This window comes from Chelonus insularis, unplaced genomic scaffold, assembly GCF_013357705.1.
Source record: "Chelonus insularis isolate UGA/USDA-ARS -01 unplaced genomic scaffold, ASM1335770v1 contig_88_pilon, whole genome shotgun sequence".
Classification (NCBI taxonomy): Eukaryota; Metazoa; Arthropoda; class Insecta; order Hymenoptera; family Braconidae; genus Chelonus; species Chelonus insularis.
Window position 1 is genome coordinate 1236245 of NW_023276776.1, and position 27003 is coordinate 1263247.

Genomic DNA, 27003 nt, shown 5'->3' on the forward strand with positions numbered 1-27003 from the left:
TATTATCTATGTAACAATGATCTCACTTGTTTAATTAAATATCATAACTATCTATTGTATATTTTTGTAAAACTTGACTAGTTTCATATTTGATGACCTTAAATTATAGTTTTATAAAAACTTGAGTTTATATCACGTGCAACCACCTGTACAACTCATAAATCTCATCTGGAAACAATAATTAAAATTATAAATACAATAAGAAGTCATAATTTTGTCACTTTTATGATTGTATTTTTATTAATTAATTACTCAAATAATTGAAAATTATTGGTTTTTTTAAAAATATAAATACAAATTACGTATATTCAAAAACATAGTTACTACGTCGTATTATATACGTTGTGTCGCTCTTGTGCCAAAACTAAAATACTACTTTATATCTTAGATATACAAAGGCGTAAGGTAGGTGTTATATCTCGTAAATATATATTTTAGATGGAAAACTTATTTATATACATATTAAATAAAAGCCGGACACAGAACTAAAGTCAGATAAGTGTTTTTTTTATACAATGTTTTTATCATCCTTCTGTTATTTTAATATAATATATTTCAATCATTTAATTTCGCCTGGCGATTCGAGACCTACAACAAAAAAAATTCATTTCTTTTGTGCTATCATTTAAATAAAGAAAACTTTTTGTCATTTTATTTATTCATTTCCTTACTTGAAGTCAATTCTACATCTGTATCCAATATTTCTCCGCAACTTTGCGTTTGAGACTGAAATAAATAATGTCAATTCGTTGTAAGGAATGGGTAACATTAATTATTATTTACATAATACTGATAATAAAATGAAATGAAAAATTATACTAACGCTATTTTTTTTCTTTAATTGTTTCGAAGATTCTGGAATTCGAATTTCACCAAAAGAATATGAACCAGAACTTGAATGAAGATTTTCACGAAACAATATTTCATTATACTTTGTTAATTCTTCAAGTTGAGATTTAGGAATTTTTATTTCACCAATAGAATATGAACAGGACTCCGGTACATGAATTTCCCCTTCTGAAAAATCTTCAGAACTAGACAATCCCTGAAACAATAATTTCAGTAAAAAAGTTGATTTATAAATTACACATAATTTTTGATTTATATTTTTCAAAACTTACTATTTTATTTATTTTTAATTTTTTGCTATTTGAGATAGAACTTGATATTGACTTTCTTGAAGAAGAACGAGAAATTGATGTAGATGAAAATAATTTATCTTCCATGTCATTGTTATTTTTTTCAAGTGATTTATCACTAGTATCAGCGAGTGAACTTTTGGGTTCAAATTTATTTGAAGGATTTTCATCTATTTTCACGTGAAGAGAAATTGATTTGCTCATTTCATTTATTTCTAAATCTATATTTGTATTTTTAATATTATAAGAAAGTATTTTTTCACTTTCATTCTCAGTTAAAGTCCTGTTTTCAATATTATCATTATTATTCCTTTCTATCTTTTTTTCTGATGAATAACTTTTACTTTTATCTGTATCATGTTCTTTCAGTATACTCTTAATTTCGGTTACTGAATCTTCGAAATTTTCTGAATAGATAGCTGATATATCATAAGAAGTACGGTTATGAGTATCATTCTTTGATGATGCAGGTGTTAATTTGTTATTTCGTTCGACTTTATTTATTCTAAGATTGTTTTCATCTGCTTCATTTTTTCCCTTTGCCATCTCACTATCACTACCTTCCGATGAATGATCGTGTTTTGTTATTTTATCATCAGCTACCGATTTTTCCGATTGTTCTTGATGATGTTTTTCAGCTATTTCATTCATTGGATTGCTTTTTTTATTATTATTACTTATACTAACATGATGGCTGTTAATTGGTGAGTTTGAAGATAAGTGTTCAACAGAATTGGAAATAATATTATGCTGTTGATCATCAGTATCATTATTTTCAGAAATATTTGAGCAATCAGATTTTTCATTAAACTTTTCAACTAAAGTAGATTTCAAATCCTTATTTTTTTCCTTCTGACTATCAACTATTTTTTCTTTAGTTAGTTCTGAATTTTTTTCTTCACATGAGATTGATGACAGTTGATTACGTGTAATAAAAACGTTCACATCATTTTTTACATCAATATTAACGTCTACATTACTTTTCTGTTCGGTGATGGAATGCTTTTTATGATCACAACAATTAATATCAACATTTTTTTTATTAACATGATGATGATGAGAGACTTCAATATTTTTATAATTATTTAATGGAGTTGAAAATCTAGCTTGTTGATAAAAAACATCACTGGAAACACTTTCGTAACTTGAAATTCGAGATTTTGGTTCTAAAATAAATTTCATCTCATCAGATGTTTTACTTCTGTCTGATCCATCTGATAATTCATTTTCATGATTATTTCTAAGATTAATAGGGTTCTTTGGTAATGTATCAGTGAAATTAACTTGTTCATGTAAATTGATTGATCTTTCATCTAGTAGGAATGATTCATCATTTATATTATCTCTGTTGTCTATTTTATTAGCAGTCTCATCAGGTTTATTGTAACTTTTAGCTTCAGTAAATAAAGTTTCTAATTTATTAGTATCTTCGATTATTTTTTCCATATTTTTATCTAAATTGCATAATATTTTATCCAAATTTACTAGATTCGGTGAATATAAATCTATTTCTTCAGTCTCCCATTCATTACAAAACTCTTCATACCATGATTTATTATCAGAAATTTCACTATTTTTGTATGCATTTAAATTTTTTGGTGAATTTGAAAGAATCTCAACAGGATTCTCAAATTCGTTGCTTATTTGGCATAAAAACTTGACAAAATTTTCCTTCAATTCTCCTTCCTTTACATTCTTCACATTGGAAATGTCATTATCACGTGTTTTGGTTTCATGATCATTTTTCATAATTATTTGAAATTCTTCTGAATTTTTTGGACTATTCAACATTTTAAGTGGACGTGTTTCTTCTTTATCTGTAAGTTCTCTTAACTGATTCTGTTCTCTATCTTTTAGTAAAGAAGCAGTCTCTTCTATAACCTGGTCTTTAAAACTTGTTTGAACTGCTTTATCAATCAGTATCTCATCATATTTTTTTTGTTTCGAAGATTCATTTCGTACTGAAGAAGCTCTCAAAGTTTTGACTTTTTTTTTTGTAAAATTATCACATGAATTTGATATTAAACTACATTTTTTAATATTTCTAACTGGTAGTTGAGTTTTCTTGTTTCTGGTACTGCTGTTACTATTAATAGTTTCTGTACTAGTCCTAGTTTCAACTTTCCCATTTTTGACTTGTTTTAAAGCTTCTAACTTACATTTCTCGTTCAATTTATTTCTTATCTTTTCTTCTGAACATTTTCTACATGTTTCAACTAATTTTACTGAAGATTGATATGTTTTGTTTATCTCCATTTGCCTTCCAGAAATAACATTTTTATCTTTTGGACTTTCTGACGATAAAACATTTTGATCCTCACTGAAAAAAATTTGCTTTTCACATAATTTTGGCTTATTTACTTCTTGAAGTTTAGTAATTACTCGTTGTCGAACTTTGGAATCAATTTCATCTAAGTCTGAAGAAGAAGCTCTAGAAAAAAGAAATTTACATTTCATTAATAAACTATACTGTCGATTTATTCACAAAATGTAATATCATAAATATATTATTTTACCGATTTAAAGTTAAATCAAGCCAAGGAACATCATAAGTTGACTTCATGATATTTTTTCTTGCTTTTTGTAAAAGTTTTTCAGCATTTTCAAGAGCTTCCCAAGTATCTGAACTGTTATTTAGACTTTTTGAACATTCTTCTGGAGAATGAAGATCTGAATAATATTCACGAGTAATCATATTTTCTTCCATTTGTTCGTCTCTATTATGGGCTTGAGTAGAGCTGCTTATGATTGTATTTCCAACATCCTTCCTAGCTCTCTCGTTCCTGTAACAATGGACGAAAATCGATTACTACGTTAGGTTCAGCAACAAGAAAGAAGGGTCAAAGTATCGACAAACTGTACGTCAGTTGTTGTCAGTTACTAAACTGTTTCGTACAATCTATTACGTCATATGCTTGACCCTAACAGGCTGAGTCAGTGGACGAAGGCCTAAACATATTGATTCTTAAAGGGGAAAAATTGTCTCAATTGTTAATCCATTGTGGAATATTTTTATCATAAAAACTTCTGTAATGTATTTATAAAATTAATTAATAATTCACATTACCTTATGGTAAACAATAAAAAAAATTATTGTGGTCTATTGTCATTACTCGGAAAAAAACATAAAATTTTTTTTACAATTACAGCAAATGCTGCATTTGTTGAGTTTTAAAGGAGATATACTGATATCATACATCCGCATTAATTTAGTAACTCAAAAAAATTTGTAATATCACTTATTAATATTAAATTAATTTCTAATATTTTATTCCAAGCTGGATGATTATTTAATTAAATAATTTAATTATTTTGAATTGAAGAATAATTACAATAAATAATATTTAAATAAATGCAGTATTAAGTAGGAAAAAATTGAATAATTTGTAATTAATATTTTTATAATAGATATTCATATAAAGATGTTTAATAATTATAGTTGATAATAATTGGTTTTATACGAAAATAGATTAATAGTGAAATGAAGGCAACGTTCATTGAGAGTAAACTCATTAAAATAAAATTAAAGATTCATTAGTTTTCTTGCAGAATGGAGTATAATTGTGTTAATTAATTTATTGAATGATCTAAATTTAAAATTCATTTAATATAGATAGTCTTGAAATAATTATATGGTAAAAATGAATTAAGATAAAAGTATTCAATGAAATGTGTTAAAGTTAACAAAATAGTTCTACTTGAAGTGAATATTACATCAATATATGTGTATAAAATATAACATACATAATATTAGCATTCGCATAAAACATATCAATGCTAGAAGTTGAACCATTTGCAGGGAATTTTCAAACTGTCTGGACCCCAGCGGATCAATATTGCGCGAACCTTTTCCCTCTCTGCTTATTTTTTCACCCTTCCATGAGCTCATCGTCACTGAATGCGTCGGCATTGATTTTTATTTCAGCACACACAATAAAATATAAAAAGTGAGAATAAAAAAACTCACAAAAGCTTCAGATTAAATTGAAATAGATCTTAATAGCGGAAATAAATATTTTTCTCAGAGTTTATCATTAAAATGATTTTCAATGCAATTGATAAAAAAAAATATTTCGTCACTTTTACTTTATATTATTATTACTTAAGAAATTATATAAATAATACAAATAAATTAAAAATTATCTTTATAATATAAATTTAATGTTTTAGAATAATTAAAATAATTTATCCGAAAAATTCGCAACATTCAGTCTAATTATCATGATGTAAATAATGAATTACAAATAAATGGACACAATTGTTACACATCAACATATATATTTTTGCTTTTTTTACTTCGTTTGCATACATACGATAAACAGTACATTATTACACATTCCAAGTTGTGATATACTAAAAAAAAAAAAATTTTTATTTTTATTCACTACTATAATTGCCATTCGATGACATTTTTTTCATTTTGTTATTTTACTATTTTTAATTAGTATATAGTATTTTTTTTTTCTTTTTTTGTAATAGAAAAAGAGTCAAGAGTTATATGACCCATAAATATAGATTAATTTCATGTTCCATTAAAATTGTTTTTATTTTTTGGTTGATTTATCAGTGATGTAATATTTCTGAAAAATTTATATTTTTTTTTTTTTTTGATGACTGCAAAGAGTAATGAATAGTAAAAATTAATTTTTAATGGCAATTAAATAGAAAATAAATAAAGCTATCAATGCTCACTATTTTTGAATATCTCAAAAAGAAATTCATTTAAAGTTATATCAATGCCACTTTTAATATAATTAACAATTTATAGATATTAAAAAAAAAAAAAAAATAATAATCCGACAAAATTACATTCTTACTTTTATAAAAAATCAGCCGTAATTTTACGTAATAATTATAAATAAACAATTAGATTATTTATATTTTTATTGACAAATTTATGATAATTCTTTTTCACAAAATTATCTTTTATGTTTTTATCAAAATCATTTTTATACATTTATTTTATTTTGATAACGAATTTTTTATTTTTTCTATTTAAAAATTTTATGAATTTATTTAACAAAATTCGTAATAAGATGAAAAACAAGATTAATAAAACGGGCGGAGTGTAAAACCTGAAAACGTTGACTATAATATTCAATTTAATGATTTAACCGCATTTCTAAATACTTTAATATCGCTTATATTAATAGATACATATCTTAAAGTCGTCGATTCGGTTGTTTTTTATACAAATATATACAAAAAAAATTATCACCCATTAGGGAGGCGCAGATTATTATAAATCATGACTCAAAAGTATTCCTGTATCACTTGCAAATATTTTTGAATCCAATAATTTGTTTTATTTCTATTCGGTATCACACTTCTATTTAAACAATCGCAATTCCACCACTTAAAAAAACAATATGGGCGGCAGCGAAATCATTTTTAATGCTCAATAAATGTTTGAATTAATTTTATTTTTTAATTCTTCAATTCTACTATCCTTTGTCTTAAAATATTATGAAATAGCGAGTGCTTAGTTCCTGTCGTTTATTTATTTATTTTTAAATATTCTATTTTTTTTATTCAGTAAAAATATGAAAAGTCAAAGACTTTTTCAATCCTTGAGATTAAATCTACTACTAATAGAAATAAAACCGTTGAGTCATTTATAAAAATAAGAAAAAAAAAAAATTGGACGATAATCTTTTAACAAATTAAATAATTTATAATCAAATATTATGCATTAAATCAACATTATTATGTATGATTTATGATATTCTTGTGGACGATTATCATTTTAATAATGATTCAATTTATTTGAAAGCTTAGAATGTGCAAATTTATGCACTAGTATGGAGAAATATATATTTATATTTATGATATTTTTTATATATTTGAAACTGCACAAGACAAATAAAAGACTCTTCGGTTTTGTTTTATTTTGTACATTGATAAGTTGGTTACTCCTTTAATTGTATATTTCATTTTATTTATTAATAATAATTGTCAAATTTATATACACATGTACACAATTTACAGAGAAATAAAGCCATTGATCTTTGAAAGAAATGGCTATTATTATAATTAACTGAATCGCTTTGAGCGATAGTTATTATAGAAAAGAAAAATGTGAAACTTAATGATTGTTTATTAAACCACAATGGATGAATCGTCAAGAGATGTTTTGCATTAAAAAATACATTGAAATCGTCTAGTGACGGTTAAAACCAAGGCGATTAAGCCTAAGTACAAAACCCTTTAATAGTTTTTTTTTCTTTTTTTTCTCTTTTTTTTTTTTTTTGTAAAGGGTACCAAATTTTTGTGACAAAGAGCCGTGGCATTTATTAGAACTTAACTTAGTATGAACAAAAGAAGAGAAAATGAATGTTTTTTTTTTTTTAATAATCTGCTTTAGCGTTATCGTAACGCAAAAATTGAATAATTTTCCAACAGACCTGATTACCGAAGACTTCTCCTCAAAACCAACTGCTATCAGTGAACTTCCAATGATGAAATAATTTTAAATAATTTCATCAAAAAGTTATTTGCAATATAAAATTAAAAATTTGTCCGCAGAATTATTAATATAACAAAAACAAATATTTGAATACGGACATGATTCTCTTGTGATAACAATAAGCATATACAGCTTACAATAATTCCAATTCTACGTCTTCGGCTCTATTCCTTGTTTAACTCGTCTTGCGAGTAACATTAACACGTCAAGTTTATTTTTTCAACCAAAAGCAATATTTGGTGGATCCTTCACGGTTTTCCACCAAGAAAAAACTGTTTCTCTTTTTTCATGTTAATAAATAAGAGAGTCCAGTTTGAAATTTGAGCTTGAACCTTAAAAATCATAAATAATTTTTTAAGTTTCTCGTTCTTTTTTAACTTTCAAGCCAGTAGCTGTGGTATCTTCAGCAAGAATTGTGGCAATTTCTCCCTGCATAAATGCCCAAGGAACATGTGAATCAGCCAAAGGACATTTCTCTCCACTCGGACAATAAACCTGATTTTTACAAAGAAAATATTTATTATTTGTTTCCACTTTCTAATATTACATATTTTTACAACATTAAGATATACTTTAATGCATACCTCAGAACCAGCACCCTGTCTTTTAATGCTTTCTCGGCTACAAGGAAAGCAGAATTTATGATGAGGAACACTGGGACACTGAACAAAATGAGTATCCTCAAGACGACCCTGACAAAGTGTACATTTAAGAGCAGGAGTTGGAACTGGTTCAGATCCAGTGGTTTGTTGTACATTGGCACCTTCTGAAGATGTCATTACTGTTGTTGATGATACGTGTCTTGATCCATTTTGTCTCTTTGTTGTTGTTCCTATCGAATAATCATCATAAATTATAGTCTATCCAAGTAATATATTTCAATACTTTTCTACTACTATGATTATGTTCTAGAATTATTTTAATACCTGTGTTATTGGGACTATGTTGAGAGCATCTCGAGACACTACGTTGTTGAGCATTGGTAGCAGTGGTTGGTGGACTTCTACTGGTGGGACTTGGATTATTTGGTGGTTGGGGAACAGGTTCAGGTGATGTTAGTGTATCAGCAACAGACATTAAGGCGGCCATAGGTGAAGGGCCACCGGCTGAACTCTAAAAAGAAATTATTTATGTTTTAATTTTTCAATAAATTAGAAAATAAAATAAAAAAAAAAGCAAATTAGAAACAAAATTAATACCTGATGATGATTTCCTTGTTGATTACCTGCTCCAGTCTCTTGGGGTGGTGGAGGTGGCGGTGGTGGACTAGTCCTTGGACGAAGTGGTGAACCACCACCACCATTTGTCGCAACATTAGCAGGTGCAAGGGGAATTGAAGGGCCAACGTAAGCACCTGAAAAAAAAAAGAATAGTTTAATAATCATATTGATGTCTGTGTTATGACTTACATAATTAATGGTTTGTAGTTCAATGCCAATGTCTACTATTCTGTTGTATTATATATTATGGAAAACGGTGAAAGTATATGATAAAATAAATTGAATCATCAAAACTAACATATTATCATACTCTGTTGCATCTATTACTAATGCTTTTCACACAATCATCAATGATAAACATGACGGAATGTTAAATATTCAATTTATCGACATTTCATCAATGCACGTACAATAGCAGAATCGTCAATAATATTTATAGAATGGTAAAGTGAGATAATTATATCACGTTTCCAATTATAAATGAAGACCAAAGAATTTCTTTACTGAATATTGATTAAGACCTTTCATATATATATATGTATTCATAAAACAAGAGACAAATGATCTACGAGTCAAAAGAAAAGGAAAAACGGAATTTTTTTTATAAAGATTATAGTAATAATTACTTGAAAAATATAGAACTTGCGTGAAATGTAACACTTTTTGAAGCAGAAACTGGAGATAAAAATGAGGAAAAGGAGAGAATTAAAAAAAATTGTCACGACAGTAAAACCGGTTTGGGAGTAGATCCAGCACGGAACCGGAGCGACGAGTCAGTCAGTCAGTGAGACGACGACGACGACAACATGGAACACGCAATCGCCTAGTGGACGGGACATGTGACCGGTACTTTTCCGTGACCACAAGAGAGATCATGATATAGGAAGACAAAGAGTGAAGAAACGTAAGGAGGGTAAAATAAGCACCTTTCCCTCGCGTGCACACACGCATCCGACATCGCAAGAACCCAAGCGTAAAGGAGAGACAAGATACCAGGGGCAAAAGGGTAATGGCTTAGTCACCGGTCGTTGTGTTGCGAGTTGTGGCCTTGTTTCAAAAACGCGAATACATACCGCATTATATCCTCTATAGCTTGACTGATGACGTAGTCAGTCATACAGCCAACTAGAGTAATAGAAATGTATATCTATAGAATAATTCAATAACTTACTATAGTATTCATCTATAACTGTATGCACCACCCATGTTACTCATAAACGTCTATCAATTAAAGATTAATTACTTTATGTATTACTGATTATATAACATAAGATATTAACAGATTTTTCTACACATTTTAACGTTGATAAAATAAAATTAGATTGTATTGATAATTAATTTTTTTTTTTTTAATTAAAATCTTATAATTCTTACTGTATTTAAAATCAATTAAAATAAGGAATAAGTTGTTTGATGGTAAAAAAAACATGAATATAAATTTTTCTTCTATTTCATCCACTTTACGTCAATACTTTCAATATGGATGCAGCATTTGGCACGCGTTACAATAAAAGAATTATTAATGGACTTAAAACTTGTTGATTCTAATTCTCACTTCTTGACTCTATCCTCAATGAAGAATTTTTTCAACATTTGTTAATGAAATTCTTTTACATATAATTTTAACCTTCAATTGAATTTATTTTTTAGTAATAATATAAAATAATAATATATTAGTCGTAGGCCAAGAATAAACATATCTACGACTGGAAATGTCATTCTAACTTAGCAGATTAGCAGAATTTTATATGTAATTGATGAGATAATTTATAACGTATTTTTAAATTTTATTTTTTCAACGTGGTGTGATACACTTGTACGGATGATAATGACGCACAGATAAAGTTAAAAGACAAACGCATGTGCTCTGTTCGTGAATATATATCTCAAGAGTCTCGTGTATTAAATTATCCCGTTATCTCACCATTCGTGCGATTGTCAATACGTTTTTGTTTTGTCAAATTCTCATGACGTGATAACGCATTACGTATTATATACTTGCTTCCAAGCTTTTACATAATCTTTTACTTCATAGAAAAAACATATACAAATAATACATTTACAAATAATAAATCATTGCAAAATTATTTACTCAATAATCGATTTCACTCATTCAAGTTTTCAATATACATTATTATTATTTTACCCTTTTTTAAATACAAATAATAGTAGGTGTCTGAAATAAAATAGAAACTGTTTATTTCAAAATCGTGGTATTTCTTGACAGTAGCAAAGAAGTTATTTTTCGACCGGAAATAAATACAGAGAGACAGTAGTTGATTCTTATGTTTTTATCATCATCTTATTCTTGTACTTTCTAGGAATAAAAATAATTTTTAAAAATACAGAAATAGAAAAAGATATGAATAAATGATTGAAAGAAAAATTAAAAAGTCATTTTTATATTATTTGACGAAAAACCTTGAAACTTAACGGTTATTTCATTAAAATGACCTTGAAATAACACCCCACTCTTTGATTCTTGGAATTATAGAGATCCTATTCAATCCTGGTCAGAATATAACGGTTCTAATATTTTTCTCAGAAATGACCACATTTCCAAAAGAACGTAAAAAAAAAAATATTCTAATCATAACAATAAAATTGAAAAGATATTTCGTTGAAAAACTCTAATTAACTTTCGATATAATATTATTGAAGTTCAAAAAATTTTAAAATACACCACTTATCAATTAATTGTTTTCTCAGTTTGCTTTTAAGAAAAAAAAAGGTGAATCTCATTAGATTAACTGAACATATGAAAGTAGAAATAAAAGATTATTCGACACCAAACCAGACTATTCTTTTGTTAAAGCTTATTTAATTTATGATAAAATTATCTAAGACATTGAATGAGAAAAAAAAGTAATCCCATAATATATAATATATTTATATTATTAAAGATATTTAAATCATTCGTTATACCAAAAATGGTCCATTCAATATTATAGATATTTTTGAAATAGTCACAAATGTATGTTTGAAATTATATATCACGTAATTGTCACATATATTATATAATTTAGATAATCGTTACAAAATAAAAAACATATCCACGTGTCAGAGAGAATATCAAATATTATTCCTTGAAGGACAGTGAGAAACAGATGTGTTATCGATCGCTTGACGTACCATATGTGAACTCCGAAGGGAGGGAAAGGGGAAAAATAAACAAATACGAATTAATGAGATATGAGTCACTCGAGCCTGAACCACATTAGTTACCAATTCTTTTGTTAAATTTATACCATTCTTCACATAAATATAAAAGTGAATTATTTTATTTATAAAAATAAATCAGATAATGTTGAAGAAGAGAATTTAATTGTAAAGAAATTTAAAAGAAGAAAAAAAAAGCATCAAGATGAGAAATATATGAGAGTCTTATTTTCAAAATTTATATACTTGCAACACTAAACTGAATAATCCATTCATCGGTTTGAAAATCTAAATATAACTCAATTTGACGTCAAATATCCGGACATTATACCACAAACATGATTTTCACATGTTACTTTCCAAGAATTTTTCAATCAACTTTGTCTTTGATAACTAATTATTAATTCAAAATATAAAGTAAGTTAATATTATAGAAAATTGTCATGATAATGTATATATGTATTAGTATTTTCAAAATAATAATAAAATTTTGGTAAATGATTAATGAATATTTAAGAAAACTCATAAATATTTTTTAATTACAAAGTTGAAATATGTGAAAAAGTAAAACTTTTATAATTATAAATAGAGATTTATAATGGAGAAGATAATCAAGTTATATTATTTAAATTAAATTCATTCATTAAGAGTTTTATTTCTGTATTAATTATAAAACTTAATGACCTCTTATATTTTTTGTGATAGTTCTCTAACTGAATGACATTCTAGTAGTTTTTCATCATCACCGTTATAAATAAATGACAAATTAATCACTGTTATTTAATTATTCGAAGAAATGTATTAAAACACTTGACTCTAAGTTTCAATGGTAACTATATAGTGGCCTAATGGATTAAAAAGGAAAAAAAAATGATAGAACAAATAAGAACTTACCGTTGGCCTTGAATGTTGTGGCAGTCTCAAAACTGGGTGCTCTAACAGGATGTTTTTCTTTGCTTCTATCTTGAACGTAGCTTACAGCAAGGCTGACTGCTGGAAGAGATTCTCCACGAGTAAGTGGTGGTCTAACTGGATGTTGTTCTTCCAGTGATAATCTTTTTTCAGCATGTTCATCTTCATCAATGGATGATATTCCACGTTTTAATTGTGTGTTACGACTGTGACTCATATTGACATGATGAGAAACAGCAGCCAGGTGGGCATTTGAAATTCGTACACTGTTATTTCTGATGCCATTAGCTAATTCATGAGGTTCATCATGTTGTTGACGAGATGCTGCAACGAGTTGTTGTTGCTGTTGCTGTTGTTGTTGCTGTCGAGTATTTGAATTAAAATCAGTTATAGAATTGCGATGATGAAGTTGCGAATAATTCGTTATATTGTGATGTCGTGAATGAGCCTGGCCGGCATTTTGAATCGGTAAAACATCTAAATTTGTACCGCCATTGTGTTCAGCGTGACCCGCGCTTCTGTATGCTTTAGAAGCTGATGGCCTTGTATCCTGAAAACCATGGGCTTTTTTCAACTGTTTAGCAGATTCTAAAACTAAATCTATCCTATCAGCGCCTTCATAATTGACGCATCCACGGCATACAGGCTCTGAGAACTCCATTATCATTGCCCATGGCATGCGCGGCAGATCGCAAAGGTAACATTGCGTTCGTTTTCCCATCATCTTGATGTTGAATTTTTCAAAATTACTCTGGACAATACCAGGTATACTTTCTTTATATTGCTATAAATATTACTTCACACCACTAAAAAATAAAGAAAAATTATCCTTTATCGCATGATTTCGCACAAGATCATTCGTGTGCTTTTTTTTTTTTTGTTACACTATCACTTAGAACCAATTGACGATTGTGTATTAAATATAGATATATATAAAAACAGTAAACAAAAATAACAGATCACTCTCGATCCTGAGAATAATCTCACTACACGCACAAAGTTATCTTTGTCGCGATTTTACTCTTCTTTTGAATACAAGGGTGGAGTCGCAAAAAATAAAACTTTCAATTTGATATTTCTAATCACAGTAGTTGAAATAAAAAAAAATCCGTGTAATCACCGACTTGAGTTTCCGGTGAAACAACACAAATTACACGTTTAAGCAAATTCACTTCAACTTTTCTCGTGTGCGGCCGTGTTTAACAAGCCAGTAACATAAAAACACCAACGACGACAAACGCGGAACGCTTGAAAATGCGACGACGAAGCAAACTTACGGGTGTCAATCCCTACTCTGTAACCAACGGCGCTCGAGTTTTAACCAATAAGCGATCATGGCGTCACAAAATTCGACGTCACGACTTACTTGCGCATGCGCATAACTAGTCGCGCAGCTTTGCCCCTTCCCCACGTCGCATTCTCGCGCTCGACCGACTGGCACTCTCTTTCTCTCTCTCTCTCTCTCGCTCTCTCTTGTCCCCGAGTAAGTGACGCCCGACCCCGGGGGACACGTACTCACGGCGCAATGGCAAACCGGGATCGCGCGATTGTGCGACTGAACAGACTAGCATCACACCCGCCAAAAACTCTCAAGACGTAGAAAACCAATACTATTTTATTCGCCTTCGATGAGTCATTTTTATATGCATATTTTGTTTTAAATACATCATTCTTTCATTTTGATTTATTTTCATTCTCCATTTTGTTTCCTATATTTCTTACAATTTAACCTCAACAATTTTTTGTAAGTATAATGAAAATGAATTATATCTTGTTTAAAATTATATTTTAAAGTTTAATCATACATTTTAATTTTTGTGTTATTGCACAATCGATGTATGTATACTAGAAACCGTTGAAATTTGCACGTGCGTTCTACTCCAGACGCAGTTGAATATACATGGGACGTAAATAGCATTAATACTCGTCAGGTCATTCTAGGTCACTGGCTAGTGTAAAAAAAAAGCAACGCACAATATATTAACGGGGTCGTCGAGAAGTATGGATTATTGTCGTTCATACTCCATGTTTACCTATCTATTGGTTATGTTTGGTATGTATTATAAAGTAATGAAATTTATGAATAAAATATAATCGAGAAAAATTCAGGAAGTTTACTTTACAATTTTTTCTTTTTTTCAGAAGCATTTATTTATTTTCAACTTTCAAAATATAAAATAATACTCATCAAGTGAATAGAAATCTTATAAATTGGAATTGCAGTGAAAAATAAACTTTAAAGAATATCACAAGATTTATTAAAATGATCATCTAATAAAAATTAATGAAATGTTTTTTCATTAATACGTCATAATACGTAAATGTATATAATTAATTGTCATCTATTGTTTACTATTATTATAAGAACTTCAAATGGAGAAATCGTTCTAGAATTACGTAACGTACATATACTCAGTCGTTGACCGCTTTCTTACGTCCATTTTGATTTCCTTCTCACTTTATGCAAAATAAAGCAATGAGAGAAAGCAAGTGAATAGAAAATTATTGGATTGAATACGTTAAATATACTTCACTCAAAATCGTATATAGAATCTCTAGAAATTAAGCTACGTCACGTTTGTATATATACCGGGGGGTAAATTGAGTGCAGATGAAATGACTATATATATATATATATATATATAAAACATATACCTCTGACTTTGTTTTCTATTATTCAGTGGTTCGAGAAGTGACATCACTACGTTCTCTGACATCACGTTAAAACCACTGGCAACGAACACGAGCTGTGAACGTGAACTTTTATCTCTCGGTAGAGAGGCAAGTGTAGAAAAAGAAAGGAAATACTCACAACAAAGAATAAGAAGATAAAATAGCTCCCTCCTATATATTTCACACATGTAAGTGTATTATATCCGTTAATATGAAGGTTTTTTCTATTTATTTACTTAATTTCATTTAATTTAAGATGTAAATAAATCGTAAAACCACTTCAATATCTTCTAATACTAACTTTAAATTTATATCAAAATGATTATCGTTTTTAACTTCTCCTCAATTCTGTTTTTATATTTATTCTTCAACCTCTATTAACCTTTTAAAATATAATAATAAAAAGTATATCTAAATTTGTTTGCCTTATTGCAATCTTCATTTTTATTTTTAAATTGATTAATAGAAATTTTAAAAGCCTATTGGCCTTGAACTATCTCATAGTGATGATAAATAATATCATACGATTGATTGATGATAATATATATATATATATATATCTAAAAATAATGAATATTACCAAAAATGTTAACTATGTTTTAAATTTCATATACATGAATGACTAAACCTGTTTTCTCAATGATAAAGAGATACAGAATAAAAAAAAAGAAATGATAAATTTGTATTTTATTGTAATGGCTACATAGCTGGTGTCGTTACACTGTCAACAGTTATACAATGAAGATAATTAAAAGTGACGTAATGGACCGGTGAGTTGCGTACAATTCGGTCATTACAAATACATTGAATGATTATTAAAGCACCAGAAATTAGCATTGGAATGGAATTTTTTTTTTCATAAATATGAAATTATAAATGAAAATAAATAATAATTAACTATTATTAAATGATTAAATGCAATAAATCTTGACATAATAATGGCGAAGGTAATGGTAATAATAACAATATATATTATTATTCAATGAGAGAACTAAAGAGAAAATAGGGAGTGGAAGATGAAGTCGAGTTATTTTCCGAGTGTAAGTCACGCTCTGTCGACAGACCAAACCAGGCTGACGGTGCTACGTGCTCGCGGTTTATCGTGCGGATCGTGACGTCATCCGCAGTCTACGACGACGACGACAACGACGATGATGGGGAATGGTGAATATACGGCAACGGATAAGTCTGGCAACGTCGTGGCGCTACAGTGTTGTCATATTTGCAAAATTTGTGCATAAAACTGCAATCAAAGAAGGAAAGAAAGAGATAGATATCGTTGCCAATGTTGCCAAGTTAATAAGAAGTATATAGCAGAAGGGGTGAGGAGAATTGCAATTCTCTAGCGCAAGCCCACGCACCGGAAATCCGACTCGTCGCGTTCATTTATTCTTACGTTCCGTTAGTTCTTTATTGTGTCATAATAAATTTAAAAAAGATTAATGAAAATAATAATTAAATCATCTTCCATCTTATTTCTAGGTATTTTTTATGATAAGTTTTTTTTTTATGAATTTTGATGATGAAAAAATATTTGATGATTCACCCTTCGATTTGGGGGTTATTAAAAATATATATATATATAATAAAGAAAAGGGGATTGGGGTATGTGAGAATAAAAATTTTTATGTCATGACACGGGTATACCGGTTGGCGTCGTTGAACAGCCGAGTCTCAGAGAAAATCAATCCGGTTCCTCATCTACTAACCTTCCGGCGAAAAAGCGTCAGAGCTGTGGTACTAACCAGCTGGCAAAACTTCGTTCGCTACATACATTCCTCCCCTCGCGTCGGCTCTTTTCGTCGTACAATCAAATACTCTGCTACGATATTGACCCGAGAAGAGGTTGGCTTAGGTTATTTCTGTGAGGTTCTACCACACTTCTACACATATAATACTAGTATTCCCCTCTACTTTTCAACGTAAAGAATTTCTGAATGCAATGTATTTTATACTCATCCTTTAATGTCTTTTCAGGATTCAAGTGATGTCCTTGGCCTACCGGAAGTAATATCAAGACTTTTAAAAATGATTGAAAGACATAAGAGTGGAAGAATCATTTCTCAAAGATGAATGAAAATGGATGTAATATTGGTGGAATTCAAGAAGAAGATAATAAAATAAGCATACAAATTTTTTTTTCTTCATAATATTACGGTTATTTTTTTTTTTTTGTTTTGCTTCATATACATACATTTTTTATCATTATTCGCAGTTCGTGATAGCATAAGTTTACTGGAACTTAATCGCGGAATTAAATGCAAAGTAGCAAAAAATTCTTAACGATTACATAGATGCTTATGCAATTGAAAAGCATATCAGTCGCTACGCTGCGTTAAAGACAATAATGATAATTGGTGACCGAGACGCGTGAAAACCCGACCATGGTTACCACAGACCACAGTAACATACTTTGCTACATTGTGCGTGAGCAATGACGTTGACGTCATGAGTCTCCAACAGTCACGAAACTCTACGTGACTGGGAAATCTAAATGCGTTAAAAGCTAACATACAAATGTCACGTGGTCACCTCGGACAAATAAAATAAAAAGATTTATTTTTTACTCATAACAAAGTCATGATGTTTTTTTCTACGACCAAGTTATGTATGTATGTCGTAAGTGTCGTAAGATATTCGCATTTATGCTTGTTTGTAAACAAGAAAATAAGCTAAAAGAGAGAAAGAAAGAGGTATAAGATAGAATACTCCACCCTTAGCCCGCCTATTTTACTTCAATCTCTTTCTCTCTCTCTCTTTTCCATTTTCTCGTACACGAGCGTGACGTCACATTGCAGCCCAACGTCGTTATCTACTACGAAGTCCACGATATATGTCGTTTAATGAATGTGTGTAAAAGTTGCATGTATCAGTGTGTGAACGGGATGGCGAGCCAGTTACTGCTTTCAACTTACGTCGATTCTTTGTACCCCACGACCGTTGGTTTTGCTTCTGCGCAACCGGTTTCAACGTGAAATCTTTCGTCTGCCCTTCCCAACTCGCGTGCGCACGTTCATATTCACGATATACTCCTTCTCTCTCGTTCTTACATCTTTATGTTTGAGTATACTACAAAAGTCTTCGAGGTGGCTCTAGAACAGCATAGAAACACAACAATTTTTGATCGTATCTTTATCAGTCTGCATTTTATCTAATATTTTTGATAAACAATTACTTATATATTATCTTCAACTTTTAAGATAACATTTATTTTCATTATATATATATATATATATATTTATAAATGTCAATCGTGTCTATTATCACTCTCTCAATATCTCTCGGGTCAATATCATTTGAGCGACGCGCGCACTTTTATGATACTGATTTTGTCGGAATCTACAGTCATGTTTTTTTTTTCATTTAATTATTTGTGTTACATTGTTGCACGTTTATCAAATTCAATATATTACAATTGTCTATCTTTATTCTTCCTCTTTTATTTTTTGTTTTATTTATTATGCTTCTTCGTTCATATTCATACATCAGCAGTGTTCTTTTTTGTCTTTTGTTCGTGCGCGGAATTCCTCTTTCGAGCCGTCGGACGGCGAATATTGCACTGGCAGTTTAATGGCGTGATGGCGTATCTCATTTGTTCTTGTTTTTTTATTTCTTTAATTTTTTTTTTTTATATACTCCCTCTTCTACCACCGGGTGTGACGAAACGTGTGTACAAACGCGATCTCGCGTGTTTCAGTTAAATCCTTAAAAGGTATTTTCTCATGTATGTCATTGTATCGCGTGACTTTAAATACTCACGCAACGGTTGAATACTTTACCTTTGACGGTTTTTCTTCTTTTCCTTATTACATTTCCAGTTATTTTTGCAAAATTGAAATTTTCGTGATTACTTAGCAGTATTTCATCTTTAAAAAAAATAAATAAATAAATAAAAGGGAATGATGTTGACTTTGAAAAACTATTTGTGTTAATTTGTAAGGTTAGGACTCTATATACAAGGAAGTTAATGATAATACAAATATTCAGATGGCAAATTTCACTTTTCTTTGTTCAAAAGAGAACCTAAGATCGCCCGTTAGACTTGAAGGAGGAGAAACACCTGATGCGATTCACCTGCTGCACGTCAGGTGCCTTACAACAGATGGCAGCATCTCGTTGTCTTTGTTTATTTTTCCCACTCCAGAAAACGTTATAAATGCTCTGTCATAAATAGTAGGTTACGAAGACTTGGCTATTTTATGCGAATTAATAAAGCTAGTCAAATAGCATGAACTTTTTTTTTTCTTCTTTTCATTAAATTACATATGACATCTTTCTCCTTCTGTTTTTAAAGTCTAAATGAGTTGATATTTATTCATGTCTGGAATGAAGGAGGGTCGAGGTCGACTACTGCTTATGATTTTTCAATCGGCGAAAGTCTCAACAATTCGAGGTTATTCACTCTTTCATTTTGTATATACAACATCAGTGCGGATCCAAGATTCACTTATGAGTGCATAAATTAAAGTTTTTACTGTTTCTGATGAGTAAATATAAAACCACAAGAACTTTCGTCATTTAAATAACAAGGAAAATATGTCATATAAATATCCATATGACGTGATTACTCGGAAATGAATGACCGATAAATATTCTTCCTTTAATTAATCACTTTTGTCTTTATTAACTTTTCATCCGGAACATTCGACCTACAATTTTCAACCAGCTGCACATTGATTCAAGAACAAGTTCGAGAACCAGCTGTTTCTTTAAATAATCAATACCAACGATCGTCGCGTAAATTTAATGTACAATTCTATTGTCAAAAAAAATCACAGCTGTTTCCGGTTAATCCTTTTTATCCAGTTAGGTATACGAATAAAGACGTTATCTTCAAGTCATTGGCAAAAAAGACCCATGATAAGAATTTACAGGTTTCATTTTAAAGTACGCAAAAAAAAAAAAATGTATCATTGAGGATATTTCAATGTACTTTAATGTAAAGAACTGCATTCAAGGACAACTTCTTCGTTCTTCTGCTTCTTATACATCGACGAATATGGTTTCTTGTTGCATCTACCTTGTTCAAGGTTTTGCAGAATTGACCTTGACTGTAATGTCGTATTAATAAGACATTTTTAGCAAGATTGAAAAAAATTCTTATTTCAAATTTGATAGTACAAATTTCTCAAACTGATGAATGCAACCAAAAAAAAATATCATTTCCCATATTTTCATTTATTTAAAATATATTAAAATGTTGAATGTGTTTAAATAAAAAGTACGTCGTAACGGAATGATACACATAGCCAATATAGCGCAAAAAAACATTAACGTTGAAGCGTATCGATATGTAAAGGGGACGCACATCGAGCACTCGAAACACGCTCGAAGGAAGTATATAGGCCTTATAGACTTTATAGTAGTTGTATAAAAAAAGTCACGTTGCGCTTGCGTGTCGTTGCTGATAATTTTCCCGGGGCCGCCATCATCGTCGATAGAAGAACGCGTTATCGGCGCACGACGAGCGATAATCCTGAACGAATTGCAAGAATTTCCCCTTCATTGGAATCGTCTTCCATTATTTAGAGATGATTAGGAGACTAAAATAACTCAATGACGTTAGTTTTTAAAATAAATTGCTTAATAAAACGTTGATGTGAAGTTTGGCTTTTAATCAGAAGTAGATAAGACAAGTAGGAAATTTTTGATAAAAATATTAGAATCATTCAGTTATCAAGTCAAACTTGACTTTTATTTCTGACGTAGTTTTAGAATAATCAAAAATTTTGTGATTTAAATTTGAAATCTGAACGCGTACAAAACATCCCCCCATAATTGCTGAATACTTTGTGATTCGTAGAGGATCTTTCTAGCCTTTCACCCTTATGCTAGTCACGTATTCTTGTAGTTCTAGAAGAGGGCGTACCCGAACCCCCACGAGTCTAGAATACCAGAGTTGATGGTCGACACAGTGAGAATGCACGACGAATACGGTAAATCGCAGCAACCATCATGTGGCCAACTCCCCAGGGCGACAGAAGAGGAAGGATCATCGTGAAATATCTGTATTTGTAATATTTAAGACACTTTTATGTTAAAAAAATCATTGAATTATTAAATACCTAAACCAATTATTTTTTTCCCTTTCTATATAATTTTGTTCTTGAATGTAAATAATTTTAAATTTATTTTCAGACCATTACCTTGCCTACATAAACTATTACGTGCTTTTAGAACTCTACATCAGTTAATGTCACTTGATGACCGTACGACAAAACCGGTCCGGAAAGAAGTACAACCGATCTTGAGAAAATAAGGGTGCCGTCGGATGGCTATTAAATTGATTGGTAAATATTTACTAATTAATTGGGTCATTATTATCAGAGATATTGGCAATGATTGACAGTATTTTTGCGAAATAAATGCAATATTAACATATTGCATTTATTTTGTTTGGAACTTTAATTGGAACCATTTTTTTTTTTTTTTATTTTAATCGAGCATTTTCGTATTACATCCTTGTAAAAATATTTTACGAAAATCGTGAGACTGTTTGAGTCTGAATACCGAAGAGGTCGCATGGGACTTGGTTCTCTCTTTCTTCCGTTCTTTCTACGATACGTGGAGTGCATTCGCGGAACATAAGAGAACGTTGTCTGAATTCGAAATTGCATTACTCATACAGTTTCTTTACATTCGATTTTTTCCTAACATGCAGCAAAAAATATAGGTTCTTTCTCACAGCATTGATAAATATGGATTTAATGGTTTTTTTTTTTTTTTTTATTTTATTTTTTACTAAAACACTTTGAAGTTGATTTATAATAATATGCGAAATATTTTTACAAAACCACTTCTAAGGAATAAACTCTTGATACAATATCATCATGTGACATTAGAATGAAATATAAGGGGCTTTAAATGGGACATACGAATCAGACTTTTGATTGATATAATTGTTGGGAAGGAGAATTATAAAGGATTAAAAAAAACTCTTGCCTCCTGTGAGGTTTGAACTCACGACCCCTGGTTTACGAGACCAGTGCTCTGCCACTGAGCTAAAGAGGCTTCACCAAATTCCCTCGAATTGGAATCTTTTGAAGATTTTTGAAAAAATTCGCACTTTTTATCCTAATTGTTTTGGAAAATAATGATAGAAAGTGAGATAATATGATCTTATTCCTACTAAATTACTATGAATTAAAGATAAATTACAAATAATGGCAATAATTCAAAACCCTTTGTCAATAAAAAAATGGTTTTTGCAAATTATGTTCTAAAAACAATGCAAAAAAAATCATTTTTGATAAATAAATAAATTTCTTTCATAAATTGCTAAAGAATTTTAAGAAATTAAGAGCAAATTTTTATTAATGTTCATGTATGGTGAACCTTTTTACCTTCACCTATCATCAAACACAATTATTGACCCTGAACCAATTAAATATTTTTCCTTAAATTCTAATAACCTGACGGAACGTAATATGTACCGAAAAACCCAGGATTGAATATAAGAGAGAACAATTCTTAAAGTAATTACAATATTAAAAATATTAGAAAATTTATTTTGAAATAATTGAAAATGTTGGTTGAAGGTAAATATTAAAAGTGCTTATAAATTCTCTAGATGATATTGAGCAGATGTCCGCTGTCACTTCCCGTTTTGCGTATAATACTTCTCTCAGTACGGGTGAAGAAGATTCAATATTTCCTTAAAGAAAAAGAAAGAAAGACAGATGAGGTGTAGCGTCTTGAATCTTAAGGATTTGACAGTAGCAGAAGTAAGAAGAAAGGAAAAAATTGAATGTTTTTTAGGGTAAACTATGGCGTATTTTAGGACGATATTCAACGATATAAGGGAGCTGTTTCATTGTTAGCTTAAGCAGATGTTATACTCATGAATGAATAAAATGATATCAAAGTGAAAGAATTAATGCAAAAATATAATAAAACTTATTATTGAATTTTTATATATTAAAACCGGAAGTCATTGAAAAAAAACAAACCATCAAATAGATCAATTTGTTTAAATAAATTTAGTGATTAGCTATAGTTTTGCAAATCGTATTGCTGACACAGCAAGTTAACTTTTAAAGGCTTTATATTAGTTGTGTTATAAGTGCATCAACACATAGACCCACACACACACACATTAAAAGCACTCTGTAGCACCATCACAACAGTGTGTTAAACTGTATTCCATTGTGGGATTATAGAATTAAGTAGAAAGGGATCTAAAGTTACTCATCTGCTTAAACTCACAGCAGAGTCCTGACGTCACATATTGACCATGACGTTGAAAATTGAGGTAAGATTTAAAAATTAGGCATTTGTTATTATGATGATGTATACCTGAGGAACTCGTTTTTCTACACAAATGCAAACACCCATTACATTGGTTTCTTTTTCGATCGACCTCTTTCTTCGTCATTTCCCCTCCCACACAGTCGTCTCTTTTCTTGACGTCCTTTCTCTCTTGGCTTCTCTTCTTCGTCGTGGGACCGACCTCCGCTCGTACCCTTGAACCTAGCAGACGTTTGCAACGTTGCCGTCTCTTCCAACTATACTGTGCTTTCATCACAAAAATTTTATATACCGGCTGAGGACCACTTACAGCTGTACGCGTGATCGTGATTGCTGTTGCTAAGTTCAAAATGCAACGTCTGATGAGGGGTAGAGTGATATATAGTATAGTAATAGTAGCAGTAGTAATAGTAGCCTGGCTTTTCTACTGTCAAGCCATGATGACTGTTGTGTAGTATAAAAGAGGCTCGTGTATCCGGTGGAATATCTGACGTCATAAATACCAATAGCGTTGTCGCGAATAAGTTATGTCAAAAATACACACCGGATAGAAGTACATGAAAATAAGGGACGACGAGGGGAGAAAAAGTGTTGAAATCTACTGATCACTTGGCATACTTTTAATGATTCCAATATTTTTTTTTAATTGCGTAAATGAATAAAATTTATAGCTAAAGATATATGTATATATGTATAAATAAATGAAGAAAAAATACCTATCGTTTATCATGCTATAGACTTGTTAGCCTTCTGTACTCTTGTATATATATTTATTTGATCATACGACGTTGTGAAAGACATGTTCCCGCGAATTTTAAATGAAAAATCGCTTTGTACACCCGTCTACCATTTATACGTGAAGAAAACCGGTTTGCAGCCTTTTTGCGTCAGTCTTGGCTCACTCGGGAATGTTGATTTTTGTTCAACGTACCGCTGGGAACCTAACCTACATTATTATCATGGTTAAGATGATGCGATGCTGCTTGGATAGTTTATATTATATTTATTGACTTCAAAATAACTTGATGTTTTTATTACGTTCATCTTGTGTGACTGTTGTTAATTCTTTTTATCTTCCTTTTAACTAACTAAAAGTACTAATTATTAGCAAATTTATAACGCAAGTTGATTCGTTCACCCGAATGAAATAAAAAAAAAAAAGTATTATGAATTCACATAGTACTCTACTGCGCTCAAGTATTTTTATAGGCGCATTATCATTCATTGGCAATTCGTGAAGCATCACTTAGCACTGCCAAAAATATTTTTGTTACAACTACGTGAATTGAATTACTTAATACAAGGCCTATTAGCACGCGGCTTTTGTTCTCACTAACCTACAGCACTGTCAGCCTTATTAACATTTTTAAAACGTGAATATCATATCAATAGTTATTAATACTATCTTCCTTTTATATATTATATCTTTTATAAAAATAAATTAGAAAAAATTTAATATCAAATTTCATTAATTACATAATGATTAGGTTTTTATATTATGTAGTTTTTTTTTTTTTATACAATCATCATTAACTGCCATATTCAGATGAATTTAAAGGTTAAAAAAAAATGCAGGTCATGCGGTCATTTTTATCTAAAAAAGAAGGTAGGTTGTAATAGAGAGAGAGAGATAAAAAGAGTACACACGAAACCGGTAAGTTTTTGGACACGAAAGACTTTCGAAAATTCTAAGTGATGACGTCGTATAATCCTTTCATGGCCAACATCATATGGTTCACAACACTTCCTTTGTTTCTACTGTCACGTTGTTTTCATAGTTATATAACGTTATATAGAACTTAATCTTATAATTTTATCGTTTTGAACATACAATGTTTGATGAAGATTATTCTATATTAATACATTGAATAAGACACTTATAGCCAATGTACAGCATTGAAAAAAAAATTTCGCGATACTAATCTAAGACTCATGTTAAATTATCGTATGTTTGTCAGAATTATTACTTATCTAATGTTTACTTTTTGGCAGTCATAACATTCAATGATATTATACCCTCCAAAATATCTATGTTTCATTCATTACAAAACTTTGATGTTTATTCGTAACTTAAATGCTTTATTTACTTTCCGTAGAAGATTATTCTTATCATTTATCTTGTGTTATTTTAACTTTGGTAAGAATTTAGTTATTTAAGATGACACGTAAATTATAGATAATACATGGCAAAAATGAAAAAGAAATACTCACAAATAAGATGAATTGACTTCGGTCTCATTCGAATGGTGAACTGAAAAAACTGGAGACGTGTGATGAATTGATTCTTCTGGAATATCTAGAAAATGGATAGAAAAAATTGTCACTAAGTATTGAAATTTACTTTACTACGAATCTAATAATTATACAATTATAATATTACAGTAGAATGTATCTCCATAAATTCTCAATATTTCCGTTTGTAAAGTAAATACAATTTTATCAATATTTGAGGATATATAAATATTTTTATTTACACGTAACTCTCGTTCACTCGTATCAATGACGCTTTTACAAATGTGTGTAAAAAAAAGTTGTCTCAATCCGGAATTTAATTAGTTCTGAGAAGTTTGTAGTCTCAGTCTTCTGCTCTTTTAATTAATAACAATTTAGCTTCTGTTACTTTTGAAAAATTGAAACTTTTTTTTAAAGTAATTCACATAAAATTGTTCTAGAAAACTAGTAAATAAACTTACTTGATGTCGCTGATTCTATTCTTCTGTGATAAAGTTTATTTTCAACTTGTTTTGATAATGTTTTTTGCTTCTTCCATCCATTTATTTCTTGTTTTAACATCATTAACGATTTATTAGTAATGTTAGTGTTTGTTTGGTTATTTTCTCTCGATTCTTTTGCCTCCAAAAGATTAGCAACATTATGACGCCTTGTAAATAAATGTTGTTTATCTATTCGTTCCTTCGTTGAATAAAGAGTTAAATGTTTCTCAGATGGACTCTTGATTGTTTTAATTATTTTTGCTTGTTTTTCTAACTTTGGATATGCAACTGACTTCATTTTACACTTAATTACTTTTTAGAAAAATAATAGCGTCTGTTAAACGCTGTTAAAAATTAGATTGACCAATTTTTAACGGCCTCTACAATTTGAAATAGAACAATAAATGCAATTAAATATAGTATCGCCATCTTGGGTATTTTAACCTAAAATATTGGAATATTTCTGTAGAGTC

At 29.9% G+C, this 27003-nt stretch overlaps 2 protein-coding genes, 1 long non-coding RNA gene and 1 other non-coding gene across 7 annotated transcripts; 1 reads left to right on the forward strand and 3 right to left on the reverse strand.

Annotated features, from left to right (window-relative positions):
- Position 1: 1 nt before the first annotated feature.
- LOC118072113 (MATH and LRR domain-containing protein PFE0570w-like) lies at positions 2 to 26910 on the reverse strand. Of its 4 annotated transcripts, none has more exons than XR_004690984.1 (8): positions 26510 to 26910; positions 26028 to 26112; positions 3656 to 3922; positions 1122 to 3570; positions 824 to 1045; positions 672 to 726; positions 325 to 588; positions 2 to 168 (listed from the first exon to the last, which is right to left on the reverse strand). XR_004690984.1 is itself a non-coding variant. In XM_035091729.1 (7 exons), exons 1-7 carry the CDS (start codon positions 26826 to 26828, stop codon positions 560 to 562), a joined length of 3426 nt encoding a protein of 1141 aa, XP_034947620.1. In that variant the 5' UTR covers positions 26829 to 26910; the 3' UTR covers positions 176 to 559. The 4 variants fall into 4 exon arrangements, 1 of the variants encoding a protein (XP_034947620.1); XR_004690983.1 differs by having other exon boundaries at positions 303 to 588; XR_004690982.1 differs by having other exon boundaries at positions 253 to 588.
- On the reverse strand, positions 7219 to 14141 carry Pits (Protein interacting with Ttk69 and Sin3A). Its single transcript, XM_035091730.1, has 5 exons — positions 12879 to 14141; positions 8805 to 8959; positions 8532 to 8718; positions 8190 to 8437; positions 7219 to 8100 (listed from the first exon to the last, which is right to left on the reverse strand). The coding sequence occupies exons 1-5, from the start codon at positions 13618 to 13620 to the stop codon at positions 7960 to 7962; spliced, it is 1473 nt and encodes a 490-aa protein (XP_034947621.1). The 5' UTR covers positions 13621 to 14141; the 3' UTR covers positions 7219 to 7959.
- On the forward strand, positions 14285 to 17696 carry LOC118072116 (uncharacterized). The gene is made up of 5 exons (XR_004690985.1): positions 14285 to 14640; positions 14746 to 14949; positions 15039 to 15219; positions 15578 to 15757; positions 17547 to 17696. It is a non-coding gene; the product is annotated as an uncharacterized lncRNA (long non-coding RNA).
- On the reverse strand, positions 22509 to 22580 carry TRNAT-CGU (transfer RNA threonine (anticodon CGU)). Its single transcript has one exon. It is a non-coding gene; the product is annotated as a tRNA-Thr (tRNA).
- Positions 26911 to 27003: the final 93 nt, after the last annotated feature.